Source organism: Choloepus didactylus, chromosome 11, assembly GCF_015220235.1.
Source record: "Choloepus didactylus isolate mChoDid1 chromosome 11, mChoDid1.pri, whole genome shotgun sequence".
Classification (NCBI taxonomy): domain Eukaryota; kingdom Metazoa; phylum Chordata; class Mammalia; order Pilosa; family Megalonychidae; genus Choloepus; species Choloepus didactylus.
The window spans coordinates 35,548,640-35,571,940 of NC_051317.1; the positions used below are offsets into that span (position 1 = coordinate 35,548,640).

The following is a 23,301-nucleotide window of genomic DNA, read 5'->3' on the forward strand; positions in this document are numbered from 1 at the left end:
TCTAGAAGCTGATTTAGAACTGTGCAGCTTATGTGTACACGTCATGACAACAATAAAAGGGCAAGACAGACCGAGAAGTGTAACCAGTGACCCCGTGAGCCTTTGGGGTGTCCTAAGGAATTTGGATACTATACTCTGTTCAAATGAACGCAGAGAACTGGAATTCTCTTCATGTGCACTGGTGTCCTTGCCTGGCATTTCTTGGGTGTGTAAGAATCTATATTTTTGACAACGGCAACTTTATGATGGTCTAAGAATTGAACAGACTTCTCAGAGGGTATAAGCTCTGTTTCCAGAATGTAACGCTCTTTTCATTGTCATTTTTAAAAGCCAGTGGGATTCTCAGTATTGTAAAAATGTTGAATATGGACATAATTATGTAAATTTCGTAGTATTTTGTTTTGATGTGAGAGTTTTGTTACAGTTTATAAAAGATATTTTCCTATTTAAAACCTCAGGGCTATTTTGGGACCCCCACATTCCTGTGACCCTCAACAGCTTCAATTCTTTATATTCAGAATTTTAAGTTAAATATTATATGCTGTTATTCAACAGAAAGAATGTGTTTTCCCTTTTAACTTCTAACAAATTCTCTATCTCTTATTTAAAAAGTATAGATAAAAGATGTGAAGTTGTGGGAAAATTGTGGCTAAAGAATTAAAACTACTTGTGAAATAAACATATTCTTATTGCATGGCAGTCTGAGATTTGAATAAACCAAAGTGATAAATTAGAAAATGACACCATGAAATATATCAGGATCTCTGATGTCACTTGAAATATATGTGAATTTTCTTATTTCAACCTACTCTCGGTTTATTTTTCAAAGATAAGATTTTTAAATGAGTTACCCATGAATACTTTCTCAAACATGCAAATAATCTCCCGACAATCCCCCTTTCTCAGAAGTAACCATTGAAAAGGTGACACCCTTCCAGGGAGTTTTCTATGTATAATTACATACATATATAGAAACCCAAAGACAGTTTGGCTTTGTTTGTATTCATTTACGTAAATGGTTCACTGTATGTGTTGTCCTTCAGTTTCTTCACTTAAGATACGTCTCAGAGGACTTTTAAAAGAATTTTAAATTAGTTTTAATTTCTTTAAACAGCTAAAAATGTAACACATGAACATGGGAGGAAAATACTAAATCCTATAAAAGAGTCTCCAATGAAAAGTGACTTACGTCCCTTCTGTGTGAGCCTCGGCCTGTCCTTCCCCCAAGGCTGTGCCTCTGAGCAGTTACTTGTACAACCTTCCAGAAATATATTTTTGATGCATCCTTCCCTTTATGTGTTACACAAACAAGAACCCACTAAATACACGATTCCTCTCATCACCGTGTTTTGCGGTAGCGAGTTAGATCCCCCCTCATTGTTTTTTGATGGCTGCAGATTATTCCACAGTGGAGATGGACCGTATTTCATTTGACCATTTCCTCAATGATTGACTATTAAAATGTTTTTGGCTTTTACCATTTACTTGTGATGGAGTTCCTTATACTCACCTATTTGCATACATAAATGAATGAATTTTCTTTAAGATAGGGATGCAGAAGCAAGAGTTGCCAGGTCTAAGGGTTTATGCCTTTTAAGTTTCAACAGAAACTGCCGTGCTGCCCTTTTCACCGTCTCTGTAATGTGCCCACCCACCTGCAGGGGCCGAGAGAGCCCATTTCCCACAGAGCCAACAACACTTGCTGTTTATCAGATCTGAACATTTTGCCAGTTTAGTGGTTTAAAAATGGAATCTCATTTCATTTTTAAGTTTTGACCATTTCTGTTCTCCCTGTTCGAAAGTTTCTTACAAATTTCTTCCTTTTTTTTTTTTTTTTTTTGGTGTCTTTTACTGACTTTTAGGAACTTGCTATTTATTTTGGCTCATAGGTATTTCATGTATATTGCGCATATTTTCTCCCGTTTTATCACTTATCTTTAAGGGATCTTGTATAAAAGTTTTAGATTACGATCTAATCAAACTTGTCAGACTTCACATTTTCAAGGTATTTGCATTTTGTGTTTCCTTAAGAAGGCCTTTTCTACTTCAAGTCAGCATTTTTTCCTTCTACATTTAGTTCTAATTATTTACAAGTATTTTGCTTTTTCTTTTTGGCTGAAAATATTTTATGTAAGGGGTTTTTGGTTACTTCTGATTGGGATGAAAATAAACAGCTTCTCTTTCTTTTGAAAGCGTTACTCCAAACTGTAGAAACCTGAAGTCCAACTCATTAAAAGCCATAATTCTACATTATCTCTTAGGTGGTCCCGGTGGACCCGGCGGCTCGGCTGTCCCTGACAGGCTGCCAGGAGCCCTGGCCTGGAAGAGAGTTGGGTTCTGCTTTCTAGTTCAAGAGAAAACTTCAGCTAATTTTATTCAAAGGGCAATGAAATAAGCCCATCATTGAGACAGCAACGGATGTACGATATCAACTTTGCAATACTCTGAGGCAGGGGTTAGGAAAATCTTCCTCTCACAATTCAGAAGAAAAAAGATTTTTGCATTGTTTAGTGGTAAAATTTCATGAAGACCTTAAGGCATGGGTCAGCAAACTATGACCCATGGGCCAAATCCACTGTGATTGCATACGGTGTTTTAGTTTCCCAGCTGCTGAAACAAATACTGTACAAGGGGTTGACTTAATGACAGGGATTTACTGGCTCATGGCTTCAGAGGCTAGAAGGCTGGCTTCCCCTCTGAGTCAGTACCGTCTGTCTGGCCAGCCATCTTTGAAAGGGTTCCTTGGCTTTTCTGTCACATGACAGTGCATATGGTGGTGTCTCCTTTCTCTTCTGGGTTCCGTTGACTTCCAGCTTCTGGCTGCTGCCCGTGGCTTCCCTCCTGGTGGCCTTCTCTAGAAGCCTCCTATAATGGGATGCAGACCCATCCTGATTCAGCTGGGCTGTACCTTAACTGGTCACCCTGCCAAGAAGTCCTACTGACGATGGGTTCACACCCACGGGAACGGACTAAGACTGTGAACCTGTTTTCTTTGGGTCGCTGTGGTAGCTCGCTTCATCTGCTGCCTGGATCTTCTCTTTGAGGAGTGCCACTCAGCCGTCCCTCCCATGTTCTCAGCCATCTTCCCTACCTCCTTTATGAATCATCCTTTTCCCTCTTTAAGATCCTGCAGCTCTGGTTTCAGTGGCTGTGGGCCCGCATGGCCTCAGGGCGTAGATGGGAGAGGAGGGGAGCAGCATTAGGTGGTGACGGGGCAGGCCCCCAAGAAAATAATGCAGCATGTTTCCTCGAGGCTCCACCCACCCAGGGGTCTTGGCAGCAACATCTGTTTGCTCTGGGCCAAGTGTGGCCAGGAGTGTCGCCTGCCGAGGACTGGACTGTGCACGCAGCCCCTGCTCCCTGTCCCTGTGTGGTCACCGGCTCCCAGCATTGCACCTGCTGCCTTCTGAGGACCAGGCTGGGTTCCCATGGGGTGGGGAGGGGGGGCGCATGGAAGGTGGGATCCTCCCATCTGCCCACAAAGCAATCTGGTACAATTGGTACAATCTTGTACAAAACAATCTGGAAGAATGAATTGCTCTGGTAAATTGTCAGCTGGCCAACAGCTTCCTGACTCCCAGGGATCACTGCCCCTGCAGGCTGGGACAAGCTGGCATGGGAAAAGGAGCAAGGGGCCCTGGGTAGGGGAACCCCCCACCGCCCCCTGCCCCTGCCTGCTGCTTCCCGCCTTGAGGATTGTTTGTCTGTGCCTGGGCTCATTGCAGCTCTCACTGAAAATATCAGCCAAGAAACTAACAAAACATTAATACATTCTCCTGGTTAAAAATAAATTCAAACACATACATCAAACCCAAATCCACCTTGCCATTTCAAAAGTATTATTTAAAAAACAAGAAAAATCAAGATTAATAGCTACAAGTCTTAACTCTAGCTTTTAATCTCTCTTATTTAAAAAAAAAAGAATCTTTGTCTTGCCAGCCAGGCTCACTGGGAAGTGGATGAGGAGGTGAAGGAGGGAGGCCCCCCTCAGGGACGCGGGTTATGGGGAAGGCCTGGGTGGGAACTGCAGCCCCTGCCCTCCCTCGCCCCCTCCTTCCCAGGTGCGTCCGCAGAGCGTGCTGAGCCCCAGGCTGAGGGTCTCTAACTCGATGCACCTGTTCTAGTCCCAGGCCCCCAGCAGCACGGCCTGGGAAGGTCTTCTCCCCTGACTACTGAGTGGCAGAGACTGGAAGCCTGGGAGGCCTGGCTGTCTCCTCTGCGCCCTCCAGGCCCTGCTCCCCGTCACCCACTCCCGGACTTCTCCCACCCTGTTGCAGCCCCCCTCCCTGCCGGGAGCCAGTTTTCTGCCCTGGGCCTCTTCTCTGCCCTGCCTGCTTGGGCTGTCCCACAGCCCCTGGCTTTGCATGCCATCAGGCTCTAAATGCCATTGGAGGCTGTGAACTACCAACTTTGGGCTTTCAGCTTTGCACTTGACCATGAACTCCAGGTCAGGGGTCAGCAAATTATAGCCTGCGTTCCAAATCCAGCCCAATGCCTGCTTTTGCAAATAAAGTTTTATTGGAACATGGCCTCACTCATGCATTTACATATCTCTGCTTAAAAGCTACAGTTGAGTAGCTGTAACAGAAGCCCTGTGGCCTGCATTGACAAAGTTCAATCACATGGGCAGTGGCCATTTCTGAGTGGCTGTGCAACGGGCATTGCAGACCTAACGTGACGGAAGGCAGGGCCTGACTTCCTCCTCGCCCTGCTTCTCCAGCTCCCCCATCGCACAGATGCGCCACACCATGCCAGGTGCTCAACCAAAACCTCGGCGTTTATGACCCCATTTCCTCCTGTCGTTCCCAGCACCCCATCTAGCAGCAAATTTGATTGGTTTTGTTTCCAAAATATACCTGAAAAATCCTTACCTGTTCTCTGCTTCCAGCCCTGTCTGAGCTACCGTTGCATCTCACCTTTTTGGTCCCCTCCCAGCCATTTTCCCCATGTGGGAAGCATGATCTTCTGAAAGTGTGAATCCCATCCTGCTGCTCCTCTGCTCAGAGTCCTCCTATAGTTTTCTGTTGCCCCTAGAAAAAAGCCCAGGCTCCTTTCCATGGCCTCGAGGACTATGTGACCCGTCCCCTGCTTGCCTGGCCCCATATTGGGTGAAAACAGTGAGCTCATTCTCACCTCAGGGCTTGCTGTCCTTTGTCCTGGAACGGATCAGCCCAAGGTCTTCTCCCTACTCAGCTCTTGGACAGATGTCACGTCCCTGGGCCCTTCTCTGGCCACCCCGCTGGAGTTCCCTTCCCCGTCTCTTTCCGCCCCGCAGGGCCCTGTGTTGTCTCCTAAGTGGCATCATCCCTATGGTCCTGCCTCTTGTGAGCTCCATGTGGCCAGGGCCATGTCAGCTGCGGTAACACGCCAGGGGTTGGCTTAACAACAGGAAGTTCTTGGCTCTCGGTTTCAGAAGCTAGAGGAAGTCCCAAATCAAGGCATCAGAGCGGCGATGCTTTCCTCACAAAGTCTTCGGCATTGTGGTGTTGGCTTGCCACAGGCCTTGGGGTCCTCGGGGCTCCTGCCTCCCGTCAGGCGGGGACCTCCCTCTCCCCATGTCTGCTCGTCTGGTTTCCACCGACTTCCGGCTTCTGCCTGTGGGGCTTTTTCTGACGAACTGTCCACATTTCTTCTGCTCCTAAAGGCCTCCAGTAATACTGATTCAGTTGGGCCACACTTTAATCAAAAATAACATTCACTAAGAGTCTCCCCATGAGTGCCTCTTTGTTGCTCAGATGTGGCCGTCTCTCTCTAGCTAAGCCACCTCAGTGGGTGATCTCACTGCCCTCCCCCTACGTGGGACCTGACTCCAGGGGTGTAAATCTCCCTGGAAATGTTGGATATGACTCCCAGGGATGAATCTGGACCCAGCATCGTGGGATTGAGAACATCTTTTTGACCAAAAGGGGGATGTGAAATGAAACAAAATAAAGCTTCAGTGGCTGAGAGATTTCAAATGGAGTCAAGAGGTCACTCTGGTGGACATTCTTACACACTATATAGATAACCCTTTTTAGGTTTTAATATATTGGAATAGCTAGAAGTAAATACCTGAAACTATCAAATTCCAACCCAGTAGCCTTGACTCTTGAAGATGATAGTATAACAATGTAGCTTACAAGGGGTGACTGTGTGATTGTGAAAACCCTGTGGATCACACTCCCTTTATCCAGTGTATGGATGGATGAGTGGAAGAATGGGAACAAAGACTGAATGAAAAATAGGGTGGGATGAGAGGGATGCTTTGGGTGTTCTTTTTTACTTTTATTTCTTATTCTGATTCTTTCTGGTGTAAGGAAAGGGGTCAAAAATAGATTGGGGTGATGAAGGCATAAATATACAATGGTACTGTGAACAGTTGATTGTACTCCATAGATTACCGTATGGTATGTGAATATATTTCAATAAAAAAATGTAAAAAAAAAATAATAACATTCACGATGGGCTCATGCCCCCAGGAGTGCGGTGGAGATTAAGAGCCTGTCTTGTTGGGGTACATAACTCAACCAGCCACAGGCCTGCTCTGTCTTAGTCGCTGCTGCCTCCCAGGCAGGAACGGGGCTGTGCCCAGGGGTTTGCCTGATTCACCGTGTGGACTGGGTGGGAGGCGAGCCGCAAGCTGGCTTTCCTCCTGGGGCCCGAGGGCCTGCTAGCGGAGGCCTGAGCCGCGCACCCAAGCCCAGCTCCCGGCCCCTGTGGGGCAGCTTGGTGGCACAAGGAAAGCTCGGACTGTGGGTCACCTCCCTCCCCTCCAGGGTGTGGGGACCTTGGCAGTTACCCTCCCCTGCTTTGGTGTCCCCAGTTTTAGGGTGAGGATTTTCCTGGTTCAAAGGGTTTTTCCAAAGATTTCATGAAATGACCCAGAAATTGTACCAAGGGCTTTCAATTGGCTGCAGAGCTGGTGGCCACTCACAAGGCATTTCCCACCTTCTTCTGCCCCTCCACCCCCACCCCGCAGACTAAATCACAGAGAACAGTCGAATGAGGTCCTGGCTCGAATAGCCCACACATGTCGGAACACAACCTCATTTGGAAGTAGGGTCTTTGCAGATGCAATTAGGTAAGTGACTGTGAGGTCATTCTGGTAGTCATTTTGGGTGAGCCCTAAACCCCATAACTGGTGGCCTTAATGCCATGTGGTAACGAAGGTAGAGATGGGAGGGGTGTGTCTACAAGCCAAGGAGCATGAAGGGGTGCCAGCAAACCACCAGGAGCCAGGAGAGGGCAGGGAACCCCCAGAAGGAACCACCTGACGATGCCTTGATTTCAGCTTCTAGCCAAACCATGAGAGGATACATTTCTGTTGTTTGAAACCACCCATGTTTGTGGTCACTGGTTATGGCAGCCTTATGGAAACTGATAGATTAAAAAACTGATATGAAATTTAGGGATGACCCAGGGACATCTGCTTTCTGAGTTTAGGTCAGACTCCCAGAGAAGTGAGAGAACCTTTAACCTCCCCCTGCCCCCGTTGCCCCCCACCCACCCACTCACTTCCCCTCAGCTCAGGAAGTTTCTCTGGCTGCTCACGGCCATATCCCGCTGGGTCTTTTGATCCCGAAACCAAAAGAATGGTCAGCTGCTGGTACCCTCACTAAGTACCCTCAGTGTCCTCTGGACAAAATCCCCCAGTGAGAGGTAGGAGCAGGGAGAGATGGGCCTCATTTCATTTCTCCATCTCTGGGACGGCCTGGGAGCCGAGCTGTGCCTCCAGCCACAGCCCTCGCAGGGTCGTGGCTCCCCTCCTGACTGGCTATAGTGCTCTCTGACCTGCACTCTCTGAGCCGCCATTCCTAGGGGCTCAGCTCTCTGTGCCCAGGAGGGTGTGATGGTGAGGTTCATGTGTCAACTTGGCCAGCTGATGGTGTCCAGTTGTCTGGTCAAGCAAGCACTGGCCCAACTTTTACTGTGAGGACATTCTGTGGATTTAAATCATCAGTAAATTGATTGCATCCATGGCTGACTACATCTACAGTCAACTGAGGTGGTTGCCATCAGCAGGGAGAGATGTCTCATCCAATCAGATGAAGGCTTTAGAAGGGGAAGTGATGACTTCAGCAGTAGGAAAAGGGGCCTTTCATCGCTACTCAACCAGCCAGTTTCTCCCAGGGAATTCATCAAAAACTTCTATTGGCGTTCCCAGCTTGCAGCCTGCTCTATGGAATTCAGACTCATGTATCTCCACAGTTGCGTGAGACGTTTGTTTATAAAATCTCATATTTACAGATAACTCCTGTCGGTTCTGTTTCCCTAGAGAGCCCTGACTAATACAGAGGGGAACAGTGGCTGGTGGCGTGAGATGTCACGAGCCCAGGCGTCAGAAAAATGGCCTGCTGCCCGCTGCTCATCCCTGGTGCAGGGAGGTGCCTATCCAGGTACCCAGTGCTTCCCAAGACACTGCTGATTAGGGTATTGGCATTTGACTTGAGGGTGTTAAATGACAATGGAAACCAGCTACAGCATCTTAGTGTAAGACAGCAATGTGGAAAATACCCTGCTTTATTGTAATCAGCCTGTCTCACCTCCCAGAAAAGAATACAAAGAAGAAGATGCTTGATTTGCTTTTTAAACCAAATTATAATATATGAATTCTATTCTGAGCTGTGTGGGGAAAGGTCTTTGGAGGCAGACGGGGGTCCATTCCCAGCTTTGCTATGCATTTTCTTTGGGCTCCTGGGCAGCGTCAGCCGTATCAGTACAAAAGGCTGCACATGCTGCCTGGTGCTTGTCCTGACCAGAGAGATGCTGGGGGCCACCCTGAGCACAGGCTCATAACCAAGGTCGGGAGTCCTCAGTGGTTCTCCGTCTCTTCTCTGCCTCCATGTTCTCCACGTGTCTAACACTCCCCCATCAGGAGAGTCTCCCAGGACCCCCAGCAGTGCTTGATGGATGGTAGTCAGCATCCTGGGGCCTGAGGAGAGACACGTGCTTTCAAGGCAGGCTGAGAGCCCATCCCCTCCGGTGGAAGGTCTCTTCTCTGTGAGTTGGCTCTGGTGTGCTGCCTCCAACCACTGAAGGGGCCTCCCCGGCTCTTTGCCCCAGGACTGTGCTCCAACTGGGGTGTCTGGTAGACACTATGATCCATAGTTGGCTTCTTTACTACGTTGTGCCCAGAGCTAGGTGTCCCAGGCCGTCTGGGTCAAGACCCCTCCAAACATGGTGGATGTAAGGAAGGGCAGCCCCTAGGAAAAGCCCACCCTTTCCCCCAGAGCCCAGAGTGGAGTGTGCCCGGGAGGCCTGTGCTCAGGCCTCCTGAGAGCAAGGCCCCCGCCCAGGGGGATGGTCACCCTAACTGCCCTGGGCCCCATCCAGCCACTGAGAAGCGGGAGAAAAGCGAGGCAAAGAGGAAGGGTGGGATTCCACGTAGTAGTGGGAGACTTTGTTCAGGGCCCCGTCACCCTGCAGGTGTCACCCCAGCACCATGGCCCGGCCGTCTGCAGCACAGGCCCAGGCCCACCCACAGCCTCAGGGTTAGAGCTGGGGAAGGCAGAGCTTCCACTGCCCCGGAAGTGGGAGGATGTAGCCAACAAAGTATTTAATTATCTTGAGTTTCTCTTTTCTCAACTCTAAGCTGGTAAAATTATGCTGATCTCTTAAAGAAATTAAGGACACACACGATTGTTTAGGAAATTGGGGTTGAGAAATGCTTGACCTGCCCTCCTCAGATATAGCCATTCCCCCAGTTTCTCCATCTCCTGGACTCACTAAAGAGTGTGTGAGGGCATCTATTTGGGATTCCTGCCTAGACCAGGCCTAGAAAGTGATGTCCTCCCAACCCTCAGGCTAGCTCCATAAAGAAATAGGAGCCGACGGGGACACGTGGCCTTTTCACGGCTGGGTCCTTTTCTCTGCTCCCCAACCAGACTGCTGGTGCTCCTGACTTCTGGGGAACAAGTACCAGACCCCACTCTGCCCAGTGTCCTTGGCGGTAGCGGGCCTGGCCATACCCCTAAGGCCATGCTGTGAGGGCAGACTCAGAGGAAAGAGCAGGTCCACGGAGAACCAGGAGCCTGCCCCTAACGCCCAGGGATGCAGGTTTTCTGAAGGTTTCAGGGGAGGTGGGGGATGAGTTGGTTACATCAGGCACCATCCAGGACAACGTCACTGACCCTTCCCCATTTAGGCATCCATGCTTCTGGGCGTCATCCTTGCTCCTCAGTCCCTTCCCCTATTGTCCAAAACTTGTTCACCAACTTAGCAAAATTGAATCCAATAGTTGCTGAACAGCTCATTGCTGTTTTGCGAGTGAGCACCTCCTTGGAAAGTGGCCTCCAATTCCCTGACCCAATAGACTCAATCAAAGTTGAGCTCCTGAAAGGGTGTGGGGAGTGATGGCTACTCCTTTGTTTAAGAGAAAACCCACTCCTGGTTGACTATGTGAGTATATGTATCCAGGAAGGATTAGGTTCAGCTGAAAAAAAACAGAAAACCCAATAATGATAATCATTGTTGTCATCAGCTTCATCATCGTTATCACCATCATCATCACTTACTCTTTCAAGAGTGCTTACCATGCATACTATGTGCCAGGCACAAAACAACCCTAAAACATAAAGACCAGTGTTTTCTTCATTTTACAGATGGGGAAACTGAGATAGAACATCAAGTCACCTGTTCAAGTCTCGGCCCTAGAGTGGGGGTGCTGAGATCTAACCCAGGCTGTCCAGCTCCAGTGTCTGTGCTCTGAACTTCTCTGTTGTGTCCAAGAAAAAAGTGTCTTAAACATTTAAGACTTTGTGTTTCTCTAAGCAAAGTGAGTCTGGGGACTGGCATGGTGGTGTCACTGTCTTCAGGGACCCAGGCTTCTTTCAGCCTTCTGCTCTGAAATCCTTAACAGGGGCTTCCATTCGCCCAGTTGCCTCATGATTCAAGCCGGCTGCTAGAGTACAAGTGATCACACCTGTTTTCCAGACTGGAGGAAGGTGTGGGGGGCAAAACAGGGCGAACCGTCTGGGGTGTCAGCTCCCGTTAAGGAGTGTTCCTGGAAGACACTATCTACTTATATCCCATTCGTTGGAGCGCAGTCATGTGGCCACACCTAGCTGTCATGCTGGAAAATGGACTCATAGAACTGGCTCATTGCATGTGTATAATGCAAAAGGAGAAGGGGGGAATGGACACTGGGGAGCAGCTAGCATCCCTGCAGCAAAGCAATAGAAAGTCAGTTTCTTCTTTGTGTTTTCTGCCCTCAGTTATCTCCTAGGGGACGAGATGGAGGAGGTCCTGTCCTCTTCTCCATCTGCTTTTTTGCAGACACTTGCTACTCTATATCTGTTCTCTCCACAGGAATTTCTCTTCTGCATTCCCTGCTCCAGCCCTGCTGGAGAGCAGCACCATCAAAATATGCATAGGGAAGGAAGGTCCTATTTGGTGCTGAGGGAGACCAAGTCTAGAGCTTAGGGTTGATTTCAACCCAGTGAAAGCAGCATTTAAGTCTAGTCTTCAAAGATTTCCTTCCTGTTATGATCTGGCCCAGTGAAGACCTTCAAGAGGAATGGGTTTCAGATTTCTCCAAGGTTACCCATCCTGGGAGCAGGGCCTCTGCAGCTCTGAGACCTCACTTGACTGGTCTGGATGTTCGACAACCAGAGGACCTAGGTGCTCCTCGCACTCTCCTACATCCACCTGGATGATTTCTGCCAGACGATAGGAGCCATGTAGGCAGAGGAACATCTGGGATCTTCTGTGGGGTGGGAGGGGACACTAGAGATGGCCAGGGTTGGCACAGGGTGGGGATGGGAAATATAGGGGTTAGGAACCAAGACCGGAAACCTGCTCCTTAGATTGATGGTGGAGAGCGTGGAACTTGGTGTCAGATGGATCTTAGCTTCATTACCTACTGGTTATGTGAATTAAGAAAATTACCATACTAAACCTCAGTTTACTCACCTGTGAAACAGCAATAATAACACTGTCTACCAGATAGGGTGGCTGTGAATGACTGGCACATAGAAAGTGCTTGATAAATGTTAGGATGATGATGGTAATGATGGTGATAGTGATGATGGTGATGACAGTGATGATGGTGATGATAATGGTGGTGATAGCGATGATGGTGGCGATGATGGTGATGATGGTGATAATGGTGATGATAATGATGGTTGTGATGATGGTGGGGGTGAAGATGGAGATGATGGTGAGTATGATGATAGTGATGATAATGGTGGTGGTAGTGATAACTGTGATGATGATGGTGGTGCTTGTGAGATGGTGAAGACGTTTTGGTGATGGTGATGATGGTGACAATGATGGTGGCGGTTATGGCAATAGTGATGATGATTCAGGCTTTGAGTCTCCTCCAACGGGAAATCTGTCCACTTCGGTGCCTTTGTGATTTATGAAAGATACTATAACTCTGGTTAAGTTTATATGGTTTAAACAAAGTATTCATTAGTAAATGCCTGTTAGTTGTTCTCTTATGTTCAGACTATCTTATTTTCCTGGGAGAAAATACTTGTTTATTGAACTAGTGTCAGTTCTCTCTCTTAGACATTGCAGCGGTTTTGTGCCTGCGAAGTAGTAATCCTTTTGGTTGTGTTGTTGCTGTTCCCTGGGTTAAATGGAAAAAAAAAAAATAGTATTAAGGCAGTGAAACCCAAACAGAAAATAAATGAGGGACTTCATCAGCTGTTTTAATTGGCATTATGGGTTTAACACCATCTTAGGGCTCTTAAATATATGTAAAGTGACATCATAAAGTAATTTAAGATGGTTTCCTAGGTACACTTTGTGAATACCTGAGTTATTGCTATTTCAAACACTGTTTCTTAGATTTTATTTTGTTTTTTGGTTATTGTTGTTTTTGTTCAGTGATTCTTTCTACTTCTAAAATCTGTCCTCTGGGGCACCGTTTACTCTTGCCTGAGAAGTGGGTTTGTCAAAAGGGCCACAGGTCCTTGGAGATGTTCAGCCACACTGTGCTGGTGTTCAGATTACAAATTACATTGAGAAGATCCATGAACCACAAATGCCTTGTGAAGCCTTCCAACCTTTCTGGTTTCTGGTATGATACAACGTCTGGTGTCCACTAATTGTTTTAACCAGAATTGGGGTGATTCTCACCCTAACAGAAAGTGTTGTTCATATATACCAAATGACTTCTCTCACCACCCAGGGCTTCCCCAGAGAGTGACAGCACCCTGAAATAGTGCTTTTAAGAAGTGATTGAACCTGAAAGTTTCTAGCCATGTGATGGACAGGAGGTGGAGGTATCACTGATATAGAAAGTGGGGACGCTTGTGATAAAGCATGTGACTTTTGCAGGGTTTTGCTCCATGTAGCGCTCTGAAATTTGCCTTTATATACCTTGTGAAGTGGTCTAGGTGTCTGTGTTATAGCTTAAAGCAGAGTCAGCTAGCTGAACATCTTCAGTATCTGAGAGATATAAAGGAAGCCAGAATTCCATATCTAGAATCTAGTTAGCTCGGAGTTATGGGTAAGTGCCAGGGATAAGAATGGCCATTTTCCACAAGTTATCATACCTCTTCCTTCTGAATTTGTTGAGGGCCTGTGATGAGAGGGGTGGGGAACTCTGCTAGGAGATGGGGATACAAGAGATGGGTCAAGATCCTTGTGCTGAAGGAGAGCTTCGTCTGCACAAGTTTTTTTTCTCCATTTTATGTTACGCTGCTTGTTCTGTAGAGAGACACTTACTTTCCTCTTTAGCTATTCACCCCATTGCTGTATATACTGATAGCTCCGAGGTTAATCAGCTTGAGGCACACATGGTTCATTTTGGAAAATAGGCTACAATTGCTTGGAAAGAGGTTGCTAGATCTTTTTTTTGGAGAATATTTAAATAGCCGAACAAAAGCCCCTGTGCTTGTCCTGCCTGGACGAGGTGTGTTGGACAGGCCACTAAAGGACATTTATCTCTGCTGTCCTTTGTATCAGTGACTGCAAAAACAACTAGTATGTTATAGAACCACTGCACAGTCTCCCTGAATGAAAAGACTGGCTTTATCTAAAATTTCCCACTGCAACAAGGAGCAAATCTGCATCATAGCAATTTGCTATTTTTTGTTTCAGGAGCTGAAAAGCAAACACAAGCTTGAGCTATTTTAGCTGCTTCCATTAAATGTACCCTTGCCATGGAAACGCATATATTATTTTTTCTAGATTCTGGGGTGAGGAAGACTTCACTTCGGTTATTTAATTGCATTAATTTAAGTCAAAGGCTTCTAGAACACAACCATGTGAACTGGTCCAGATAATTCTGTTACGGGGCTGTCCTGTGCATTGTAGGATGTTTAGCCACATCCCTGGCCTCTACCCCCTAAATGTTACCCACTAGCACCACCCTTGCAGTTATGGCAACCCAAATGTTTCCAGACATTGGCATATGTCCTCTGGGGGGCAAAACTGCCCCAGGTGAGAACCACTGCCCTACAGATTAGGAGAATCATTTTAAGTACCTGTATTGGGGTTCTCCAGGAAACAGACTGACAGGAGTTACACAGCCATGTGTATGTTGATATAAAGAGATGATTTATAGGAATGAGCTCATCTCACCGAGGGGATTGGAAAGTCCGAGTTCTGTAGGGCAGGCCAGCAAGTTGGAACCTCTGATGGGGGTGATGCTGAATTCCCTAGAAGCTGGCTAGTCAAGTAGAGAGAGAGATTCTTCTTTCTGACTGCTGGAATTAGCAGTTCTCCCTTTAAGGCCTTCAACTGATTGGATGAGACATCTCTCGTTGCTGAAGGCAGTCTCCCCTGTTCATTGTAGATGCAATCAGCCATAGATGCAATCAACTGACTGATGATTTTAATCCATGAAATACCCTCCCAGTAACAATCAGGCCAGTGCTGGTTTAGCTAAACAACTGGACACCATAACCTGGCCGAAGTGACACATGAACTATTTACAGTATCCTACTCACATTCCGGAAGTTTCAGCACATCTCTATTTAAAGAATGTGGCAAGTGGGTTTCTGGTAATTTGCACAGAAACTCTAACTCTTGTGCCACAAATGGTGGACTTTCTCTTTTAAGGGATGCTGGGCAGCGCAGAATGGCAATGCTGAAACATAACCAAAAGCTCATCCGGGCAGCTCTGTGACATCCCACATCCTCCAGGTGCTATCAGGTCTTTATATCAGTTCATGTTGGATTGTTTCCAGTTGGCAAATTGGACAGTTTTTTTGAAAGGACGGTAGTTAGATTTATAATAATATTCAGAGTTTAAAGAGGATGCAAAGGGAAAAATTTTCTCCTGTCAATGAATGCCCTTAATTAAATTTCAGAAAGCCTGCTTGGAAGGGCAAGTTAAAAGTTAGAATGTTGTCAATACCCTTTGAAGTGGTCAAAATAAAAACTGCTCCGCAGTGCTTTGAGGACCCCAAGAAAAATGAGCTGAAATGAACTTGGATGAGGCCGCTTTGGGGACTCACAGTTCTTGGTTAGCAGCCACCCACCCCCAGCCCCCACCTCTCTCTGCTCTCCAAGAGCATATGGCTCTCCCCAGCCTCCTGGGAGGATCAAGAAAAGCCTGAGCTTTTGTTTTCTTTTTGTTTTGATACTGCAAAGGCCAGTAGGATGCCAAGGCTTGGGGGAATAAAGTTCAGTTTGGGGTTTGGGGAAAGAAATATTTATGCAGCACAGCAGTGGTGAAGTTTGCAAAGCTGCAGGACAGCAGAACACCAGGCCGTTCAGGCAGGGGCAGATGGTTTAAGATAATCAATTAATTAACAACCTGCCAGGTCCACCAATATCTATTTCACCCCAGCCCCCTGAATTTGCCCTTTCTCCCACATGAATTCTTCCCCCATTGATGCTCATTTTTGTCAGTACCCGTGGTGGTTTGAAGCTGTCTATACCCCAGAAAAACATGTTCTTAAATCTAATCCATTCCTGTGGGTGTGAACCCATTACAAGCAGGACCTTTTGATGAAGCTACGTCAGTTAAGGTGATCCCTTAGTCAGAATAGGTCTTAGTCCTATTACTGGAGTCCTTTGTAAGAGAATGAAACTCAGACACAGAGAGAGAAGCCACAGGAAATAAGAGGGTGGCCATCAACAGAACCCAGAAGAGAAGGGAGAGACCAGAAGATGCCACCATGTGCCTTGCCATGTGACAGAGGAGCCAAGGATCACTGGCAGCCAGCCCCGGAATGCCAGTCTACGGGGAGAAAGCATCGCCTTGATGGGGCCTTGATTGGGACATTTCCCTGGCCTCGACACCATGAGCAAATATATCCCCATTGTTTAACCTGACCCACTTCATGGTATTTGCTTCATCAGCCTAGGGAACAAAAACAGATTTTGGTACCAGGAGAGGGATGCTGCTATTGCAAATGCCAAAAATGTGGAAATGGCTTTGGAATTGGGTAATGGGTAGATTCTGGAAGACTTGTGAGATGTTTGATAGAAAAAGCCTAGATTACTTTGAAGAGACTGTTGGTAGAAATATGGGTGTTAAAGATACTTCTGATGAGGACTTAGATGAAAATGATGAATGTGTTATTGGAAACTGGAGGAAAGGTGATCCCTGCTTTAAAGTGGCGGAGAACTTGGTGAAATTGAGTTCTGATGCCAGATGGAAGGCAGAACTTGAAACTGATGAACTTGGATATTTAGCTGAGGAGATTTCCAAGCTAAATGTGAGAAGTGCAGCCTGGTTTCTCCTTGCAGCTTATAGTAAAATGGGGGAGGAAGAGGATAAGCTGAGCACTGAACTCCTAGGCACAAAGAAGCCAGAAATTAATGTTTTAGAAAAGTCTGAGTTTCAGGAAGCAAAGTGCTCCATATGAGGGTTTAACTGAGGATTGCACAGTCATTTCAGTGCAAGTCAAGAGTGAAGGTGCAGCTATCCAGGAAGGATCTGTGGAAAGTCCTTGTGTCTGATGGTTTGGATCCCTGTGTACTAAAGGCAAGGCTGACACATTTTTTGCAAGATCTGTATGAATGGAACCACTGCCAGCCTGGACTAACAGGGACAGAGAAGGGACAAATTGAAGGAAAAGTCACTTCAAGGGCAAGACCATGGAAGCTGAGGTTTGGACTGAAGACATTTTCTTGGGCCAAGAGAGCAGGCCCACCCAGGTGTGTGGAAAGGGTGAGTCTGCCCTGGTGCTTGGAGGGGGGAGGGTCTTCTGCCCCATTGTTCAGGAAGAGTGCGGCCTCCCCAGTGCTTGGAGAGGGTGGAGCCTGTGCCCCAGTGTTCAGAGAGAGCATGGCTGCTGGGCAAGTACTTGGAAGGGGTGGGGCTGCCACTTCATTAGGCCAGGAGAACAAAATATTGTTCCCAGATGACTCTCAGACCTTGAAATCTAGTGGAGCTTGCCTTGCAGGGTTTTGGAATTGCTTGGGACCCGTGATTCCCCTTCCCTTCCAATTTCTCACTTCCAGAATGGAAATGTTTACTCTATGCCAATCCCTCCTTTGTATACTGGAAACAGGTTTCGTTGGCCCACAGTCAGAGTGGAATTGTGCCCCAAGAGAGACCACACCCATAACTGATCATGAGGAGACTTTGTACTTAGCATTGTTTCTGAAATGACTTAAGGCTTTTGGGATATTGTGATGGAATGAATGTATTTTGCATATAGAAAGAACACGTCTTTTTGGAGTCCAGAGGGTGGAGTGTGGTGGTTTGGAGTTGTATATATGAACAAAAACACGTTCTTAAATTTAATCCATTCTGTGGGTGTGAACCTATTGTAATCAGGACCTTTTGGTGAGGTTACTTCAGTTAAGGTGCATCTAACATCAGTCAGGATGGGCCTTAACCCTATTACTGGAATCCTTTTATAAGAGAATGAAATTCAGATATATATAGTGAGAAAGCCACAGGAAGCAAGAGGCTGGACATCCACGGAACCCAGAAGAGAAGGGAGAGACCAGAAGATGCCGCCATGTGCACTGCCATGTGACGGAGCAGCCAAGGATCACTGGCAGCCAGCCCCGGAATGCCAGTCTTTGGGAAGAAAGCATTGCCTTGATGACATCTTGATTTGGACATTTTCCCAGCCTTGAAACCATGACAGAATAAATTCCTGTTGTTTAACCCATTTCATGGCATTTGCTTTAGCAGCCCAGGAAACTAAAACACCACCTTCCCCACCACCCTGGCCCTGCTTGAAATCACAGCACCGTTTCGGCCCTCTTGCCCTTCACATCAAAACTGCCTTTTCTGATCCTCTCCTGGCCGCATCTCTTCCTACCTGGGCTTTCTGCTCCTGAGTCCCATGGCCCAGACAAGGGAGAGGCACGAGGTGCTATGAGGATGACCTCAAGTCAGATGATGTTTCCATTTGCTAAAGCTGCCGGAATGCAATACACCAGAAATGGGTTGGCGTTACAAAGGGGATTTATTAGTTTGCAAATTACAAGCCTAAGGCCATGAAAATGTCCAAATTAAAGCACCAAAAAGAGGATACCTTCCCTGAGGAAAGGCCACTGGCATCCAGGGTTCCTGTGTCACATGGGAAGGCACATGGCAACGTCTGCTGGTCCTTCCTTCCTGGGTTCTGGTTTCAATGGCTTTCTCTCTTAGCTCCTGTGGGTCCTTGCTTGTTTCTCCTGGGGTGTTTCTCTCCAAGCTCTCTGGGCTTTACTGTCTTTTATTCTCTTTGCAAAGGACTTTAGTGAAGGATTAAGACCCACCTTGAATGGGCTGGGTCACTTTCAATTGAAACAGCTTAACCAAAAGGTCCCACCCACAATAGATCTGCCCCCAAATTCAAACCGGCACAGATGATCTGGATGCATGTCTCAGCTCTGCCACTTGCTGACACTGACTTTTGAAACTGGACGCTGAGCTTCAGTTTCCTCATCTGTAAAATGGCAACAACCATCACCAGTGGAACACTAAAAAGAAGTGGGATCTAAAATCACAGACTCACTGCACGGAAGGCTTGAGAGCCGTAAGGCCTCCAAGCTCCTGGAACTGGGGTCAGACGGTGCCTGCAGCCCCGAGGCCCCATCTCCCTACCTCAGTGTCTCCTCTCCCCAATCCTGCACTCAGGCTCCAACTGCCGGCCAGAGACGCTGGGCTATGGACTCTGTGGTGGGTAAAGTGCTCTCCCAGTAGAGTTTATTCAGAAAGGCACTGGTGTGAGCTGGGGGTGCGGTGCGGGGTGGGGGGCTCCTGGCTCTGACACTAACAGTGTGGCCCACCTGGGGGTGGCTGTGTGCATGTCTCTGCGAGTTGGCATTTTTGTCCACCACCACTTACTTACTGAGCACCGACTCTGAGCCGGGTGATATAAAAATGAGCAAGACCCTCATTCCCGTCCTACGGAGCTTCACAATTTGACAGGGGAGATGGACACAGGCTATAAGTAGCAACATGAAGAGAGCGTTTAAGGCCAAGGCAGGCAGGGAGGCTGGCACATGGGTGCGGCACCTCGTCCTTCCGAAGGGTGAGTGTTCCCTGCGGCCTGCACTCTAAGATCCGACTCCGGGCCTCTAGGCTCATAGCTGGGGGTGTTTCCTCATCCTACTCAGAAGGCACACAGGAGACCTTTGGGTAAAGGCAAATGTTCTGCACGTCAAAGGCTGCTCACCGGCTCCCTTGAGTCTCCCTCTAGTAACACTCTGTCAAGTCCGTCCCCCGAGGGCCTGCCAAGCACAAGGGCCAGTGGCTGGGTCCAAGGAAGATGTTTTAATCAAGGTATTAAGCTTTTCCATTTTATGACATTTTAAAGTAGATGATTATTCGACTCAAGTTGCCAGGGGCCCAGGACTACAGCCTGGTATCTGGGAAACAATTTGTAAAAATACCAGTCTTGGAAGTATGACAGTGTTTCTGCTGAAACCACCTGGCAACTCTAGTAAAAGGTAAAACAGAAATCTCTGAAATTTCAGGAAAAAGTGAGAAGAAATGCAGGAGCTTTATTGACATCATTATTCTTCTTGAAGTTAAGAATAGATAACCTCACCAAAGGGAACATTTTGCTTTCGGTGACCCAGAGCCCACAGATGCAGGTTAGGAAGGGTGGGAAGTTCCTGAACGACGTAACTTCGGAGATAACCTGGCTCTCCTGGTGCAGAATTACAGAGCACAGGAGCCGCAGCGTCCGCTCAGGCCTGGCCCAGCACATCCAGCCTTTCCCGCAGGGGCTGCTGCAGAATTCCGACCCGGGAGCACCAAAAGCTGGTGCCAGTTTATGCCAACGTTTCAGCGACTAAGAAATAACGAGGTTTGATGACACGAGATGTGACAGTTACACACCAGCTTCCAGTAAGTCAACTGGGTGAGAAACCAAACATCGTCTTTAAAGTGGGAAGCAGCCCTGGGTGTCTCTCTTTGGGTCTGCCCAGGTTGGCATCCGCTTTGACCAGCCGCAGACGGGGACATGATGACAGGGTCAGAGAGGCCGGTGGTGGACGGCCTCACAGCACCACTGAGGCCCTGCAGCAAATAAAGCTGCGGAGCCGCCGGTCAGGCCGCCCCTCCCCAGGTGTCTCTCTGGGCCTCTGCAGTGGGACACGCTGCAGCCACTGTCCCCGGAGCTGCTCAGGATGTCTGGAGGCAGGAGACAAGCGGAACACTATGGGACAATCGGACGTTCCTAAGCGAACCTGGCCACGGGCAACTGTGCAGTCAGCACGAGTGAAGTCCTGGACAGTTCGGTCAACTGACAAACAGGTTTTTCTAGTTAAAATGGAATGTGGTCTTTCTATCTGCCAATGCAATTCATGTTCCTATGGACACAAAAGGGATTTCCTAACAAACCTGGCAGGTTTTTATCTGATCATTATATGCTTTCAATGCCCTCATTCAAGAGTTTCAGAATTAGCTGTGCATCTACCTTGGCCAGTGATCATTTCAAGAACCCAAAGGCAGCTCTAGAGGTGACTTATGAAGAAACACGCCTGGCCCCCATTTCCCAGGCGGAGCCCCTCTGCAAAGCGAGGCAATCTCGGGCTCAGGACTCACACCAAGAGACCTCGCTTCGGAAGTTCTCCCTTTGAGCCGACAGCCTAAATCCTGACTTTTCCACAAGCTGCCTCCTGGAGTAAGCCTTTCCTGAGCAGGCCACACCAGGGGCAGAAAATCAGCGTTGTCGTGGCCTGTTCAAAAGCCTTTTCTGCTCTGCCTTCCCCAAACCTGCAATTTTAATTAACTCTCTTATTTCTTTCTCTCCGGTAGTTGTTAAACCTATTGTCCTCTTTTTAAGAAGCTTGAAATGATTGAGCTTTTTCTCTAACCTTAATCTTCCCTTTCAAATTTGTGCCCTATTGTTTTTAAGATTAAAGGTAAGGACTTCGGGCAATTACTGAAACAGAACTAAAGCTAAACTTTCAACAATGTCACTTTACTAAGGTCTTGGCAAATTTTGATAATGGCACCTCCAGACCAAACCGTGGGGGAGGAAATGGGGTACGGTGATCCCTGAATGACAGCCAACCAAGACCAGATGTCAACGAGGTTTGGGGTTTGACTCATTTCGATAAACATGGAGATTTAAGGCAAAGGAAGGCACATTTTGCTTTGCCATAGACCTCCCAATAGGGCGGCACTTTGAGGAAGATGCCAGTTCTCTGGCTGGGTGGATATCAAGGTGGGAGTGCCCACGGGGCCTGGGTCCGGGCGCTGCTCACTTGCGAGGCTGCTGGATGTGCTGGGTCCGCGGGGAAGGGTGCTTGTCCATGGAGGCGTGGGGCTTCTGGTGCGCCACCTGCGCGGCGGCCGGCGGGAAGTCCTTGTCGCCCTGTCAGGAGACACGGAGGGCACGGCTGGTCAACACGTGCGTCAGACAACCAGGTTGTGTGCGAAGCCCCCCGCCCCTCAGTCCCACAGTCCCACAGCCGTCCTGCATGGGGAGTGGGTGCGGTGAGGGGTGAGGGGATGGTGACCTGTCAGCAGGGAGGAGTCACCTCCTGGGGATGGCGAGCTCTGGGGAGGCTGCAGCTGCAGGACCAGGAACCTGGAGATGGCACCTGAGGCCCAAGGGAGCGTGCCCACTGCCCGTGCCCCTGTGCCAAGAGACATGAGAACGGCACGCCTCGTTTGGAGCCTGGCTGGCCATCAGATGGCTCCTTCTGCCAGAACGGTATGTGACCACTTGAACTGGGGGCAACTAACAACCAGACGCAGAGGCTTAGATTCAGATTTGCCGACACAGTTGAGTTGGGTCTGGGGACTGGTTGGGAAGGAAGCACACTGGGTGGGGCTGGGCAGCAAGACAGGGTCTGGCCCAGACTGCTGGGTCTTGGGAGAAGGTGCCCATCTGGCTTCCGGGGAAACTGGCCTCATGTGCCAGCAGCTAGAGGGGCAGCTAGAGGCCCGGGCACGTGGGTGACCTTGGCCTTGGGTTGGCTGTTCATTTCCTCTTAAGTAGTCGCTGTGTTGCCCATTGCCCTTTCCAGGGTCCCTGGGTGGCTGTGGTCACAGCTGCCCCAACAGTGAGCCGTCCCCTCAGTGGCATTTTTTTCTGATATCATGGACAAGGTCTCGAATGTGCTGAGAACAACAGAGCCTGGATGCTGTTATTCTGCCAACCCCAAAATGTCATTTGCTGGTGGGAGGTCTGCAGTTACAACAGAACTTTGGGTCTCACCGGAAGAGGGGGCTCTCGGAAGGTAAATTATGTGACAACAACCCATGAGTCTATTTCGTCCAGGGGTTGACAGGCATTTTCTGTAAGGAGCTAGATGGTAAATATTTTAGGCTTTTCAGCTTTTTCAGATGCTGTGACTATTCAACTTGGCTACTATAGTGTGAAAGCAGCCACAGACAAAACAGAAGTGCATGGTGTGGCTGGGTTCCAATAAAACTTTTTTCATGGACACTGAAATGTGAATTTCCTATAATTTTCACACATCTTGACATGCTGTTCTTATTTTGATTTTTTTCAATCATTTAGAAATATACAAACATTCTTAGCTCAGGGGTCACTCAAAAACACTAGGCAAACAGTTTGCCAGCACCTGGCTTCATCCAGAGAGAAGGGGACTGGGTGAGGAAGGAGGGGAGGCTCTTCTGCAACAGTTCAGATCCTGCTCCGTGTGCTCCGTGCGTGCAGTGATTTCACAAATCCCTAACCACAAGCACAGGCTCCGTGGAAACGGAACAACTAAGGAAGCCATGGAGCCTGGAGACACGAATGGAGCAATTCAGTCATTCACGGTGGTGTTTAACAAGGATAGAAGGAACGGAGAGCGTGTCCGCTGACGCTCTAGCATGACGGAGGCCAGAGTGAAGGGCTTGCACCCACGGCACCACATGCCCTCTGACGGGGACGGGCTCTTACCCGGGCGATGACACCAGAGATGAACACAGTCGGTTTAGGCAGACTGGAAAACAAGAAGGGGAAAACACCGATTTAACAGGCAGTTGGCAAAAGGACACTGCAG

The 23,301-nt window shown here is 48.1% G+C and overlaps 1 protein-coding gene across 2 annotated transcripts in view; it reads right to left on the bottom strand.

Annotated features, from left to right (window-relative positions):
- Positions 1 to 12,193: 12,193 nt before the first annotated feature.
- The window catches only part of LOC119505976 (death associated protein), a 65,969-nt gene continuing 54,861 nt past the window's right edge, over positions 12,194 to 23,301 (bottom strand). Inside the window, exons 3-5 of one of the 2 annotated variants that reach the window (XM_037798925.1) lie at positions 23,199 to 23,241; positions 21,547 to 21,656; positions 12,194 to 12,550 (exon numbers count right to left, since the gene is read on the bottom strand). In XM_037798925.1, coding sequence (XP_037654853.1) covers positions 12,433 to 12,550; positions 21,547 to 21,656; positions 23,199 to 23,241 — 271 coding nt within the window. In that variant the 3' untranslated portion in view covers positions 12,194 to 12,432. Of the gene's footprint in view, positions 12,551 to 19,808; positions 21,657 to 23,198; positions 23,242 to 23,301 lie in introns of those variants that run through there. The other variant, XM_037798926.1, reaches the window with a different exon arrangement.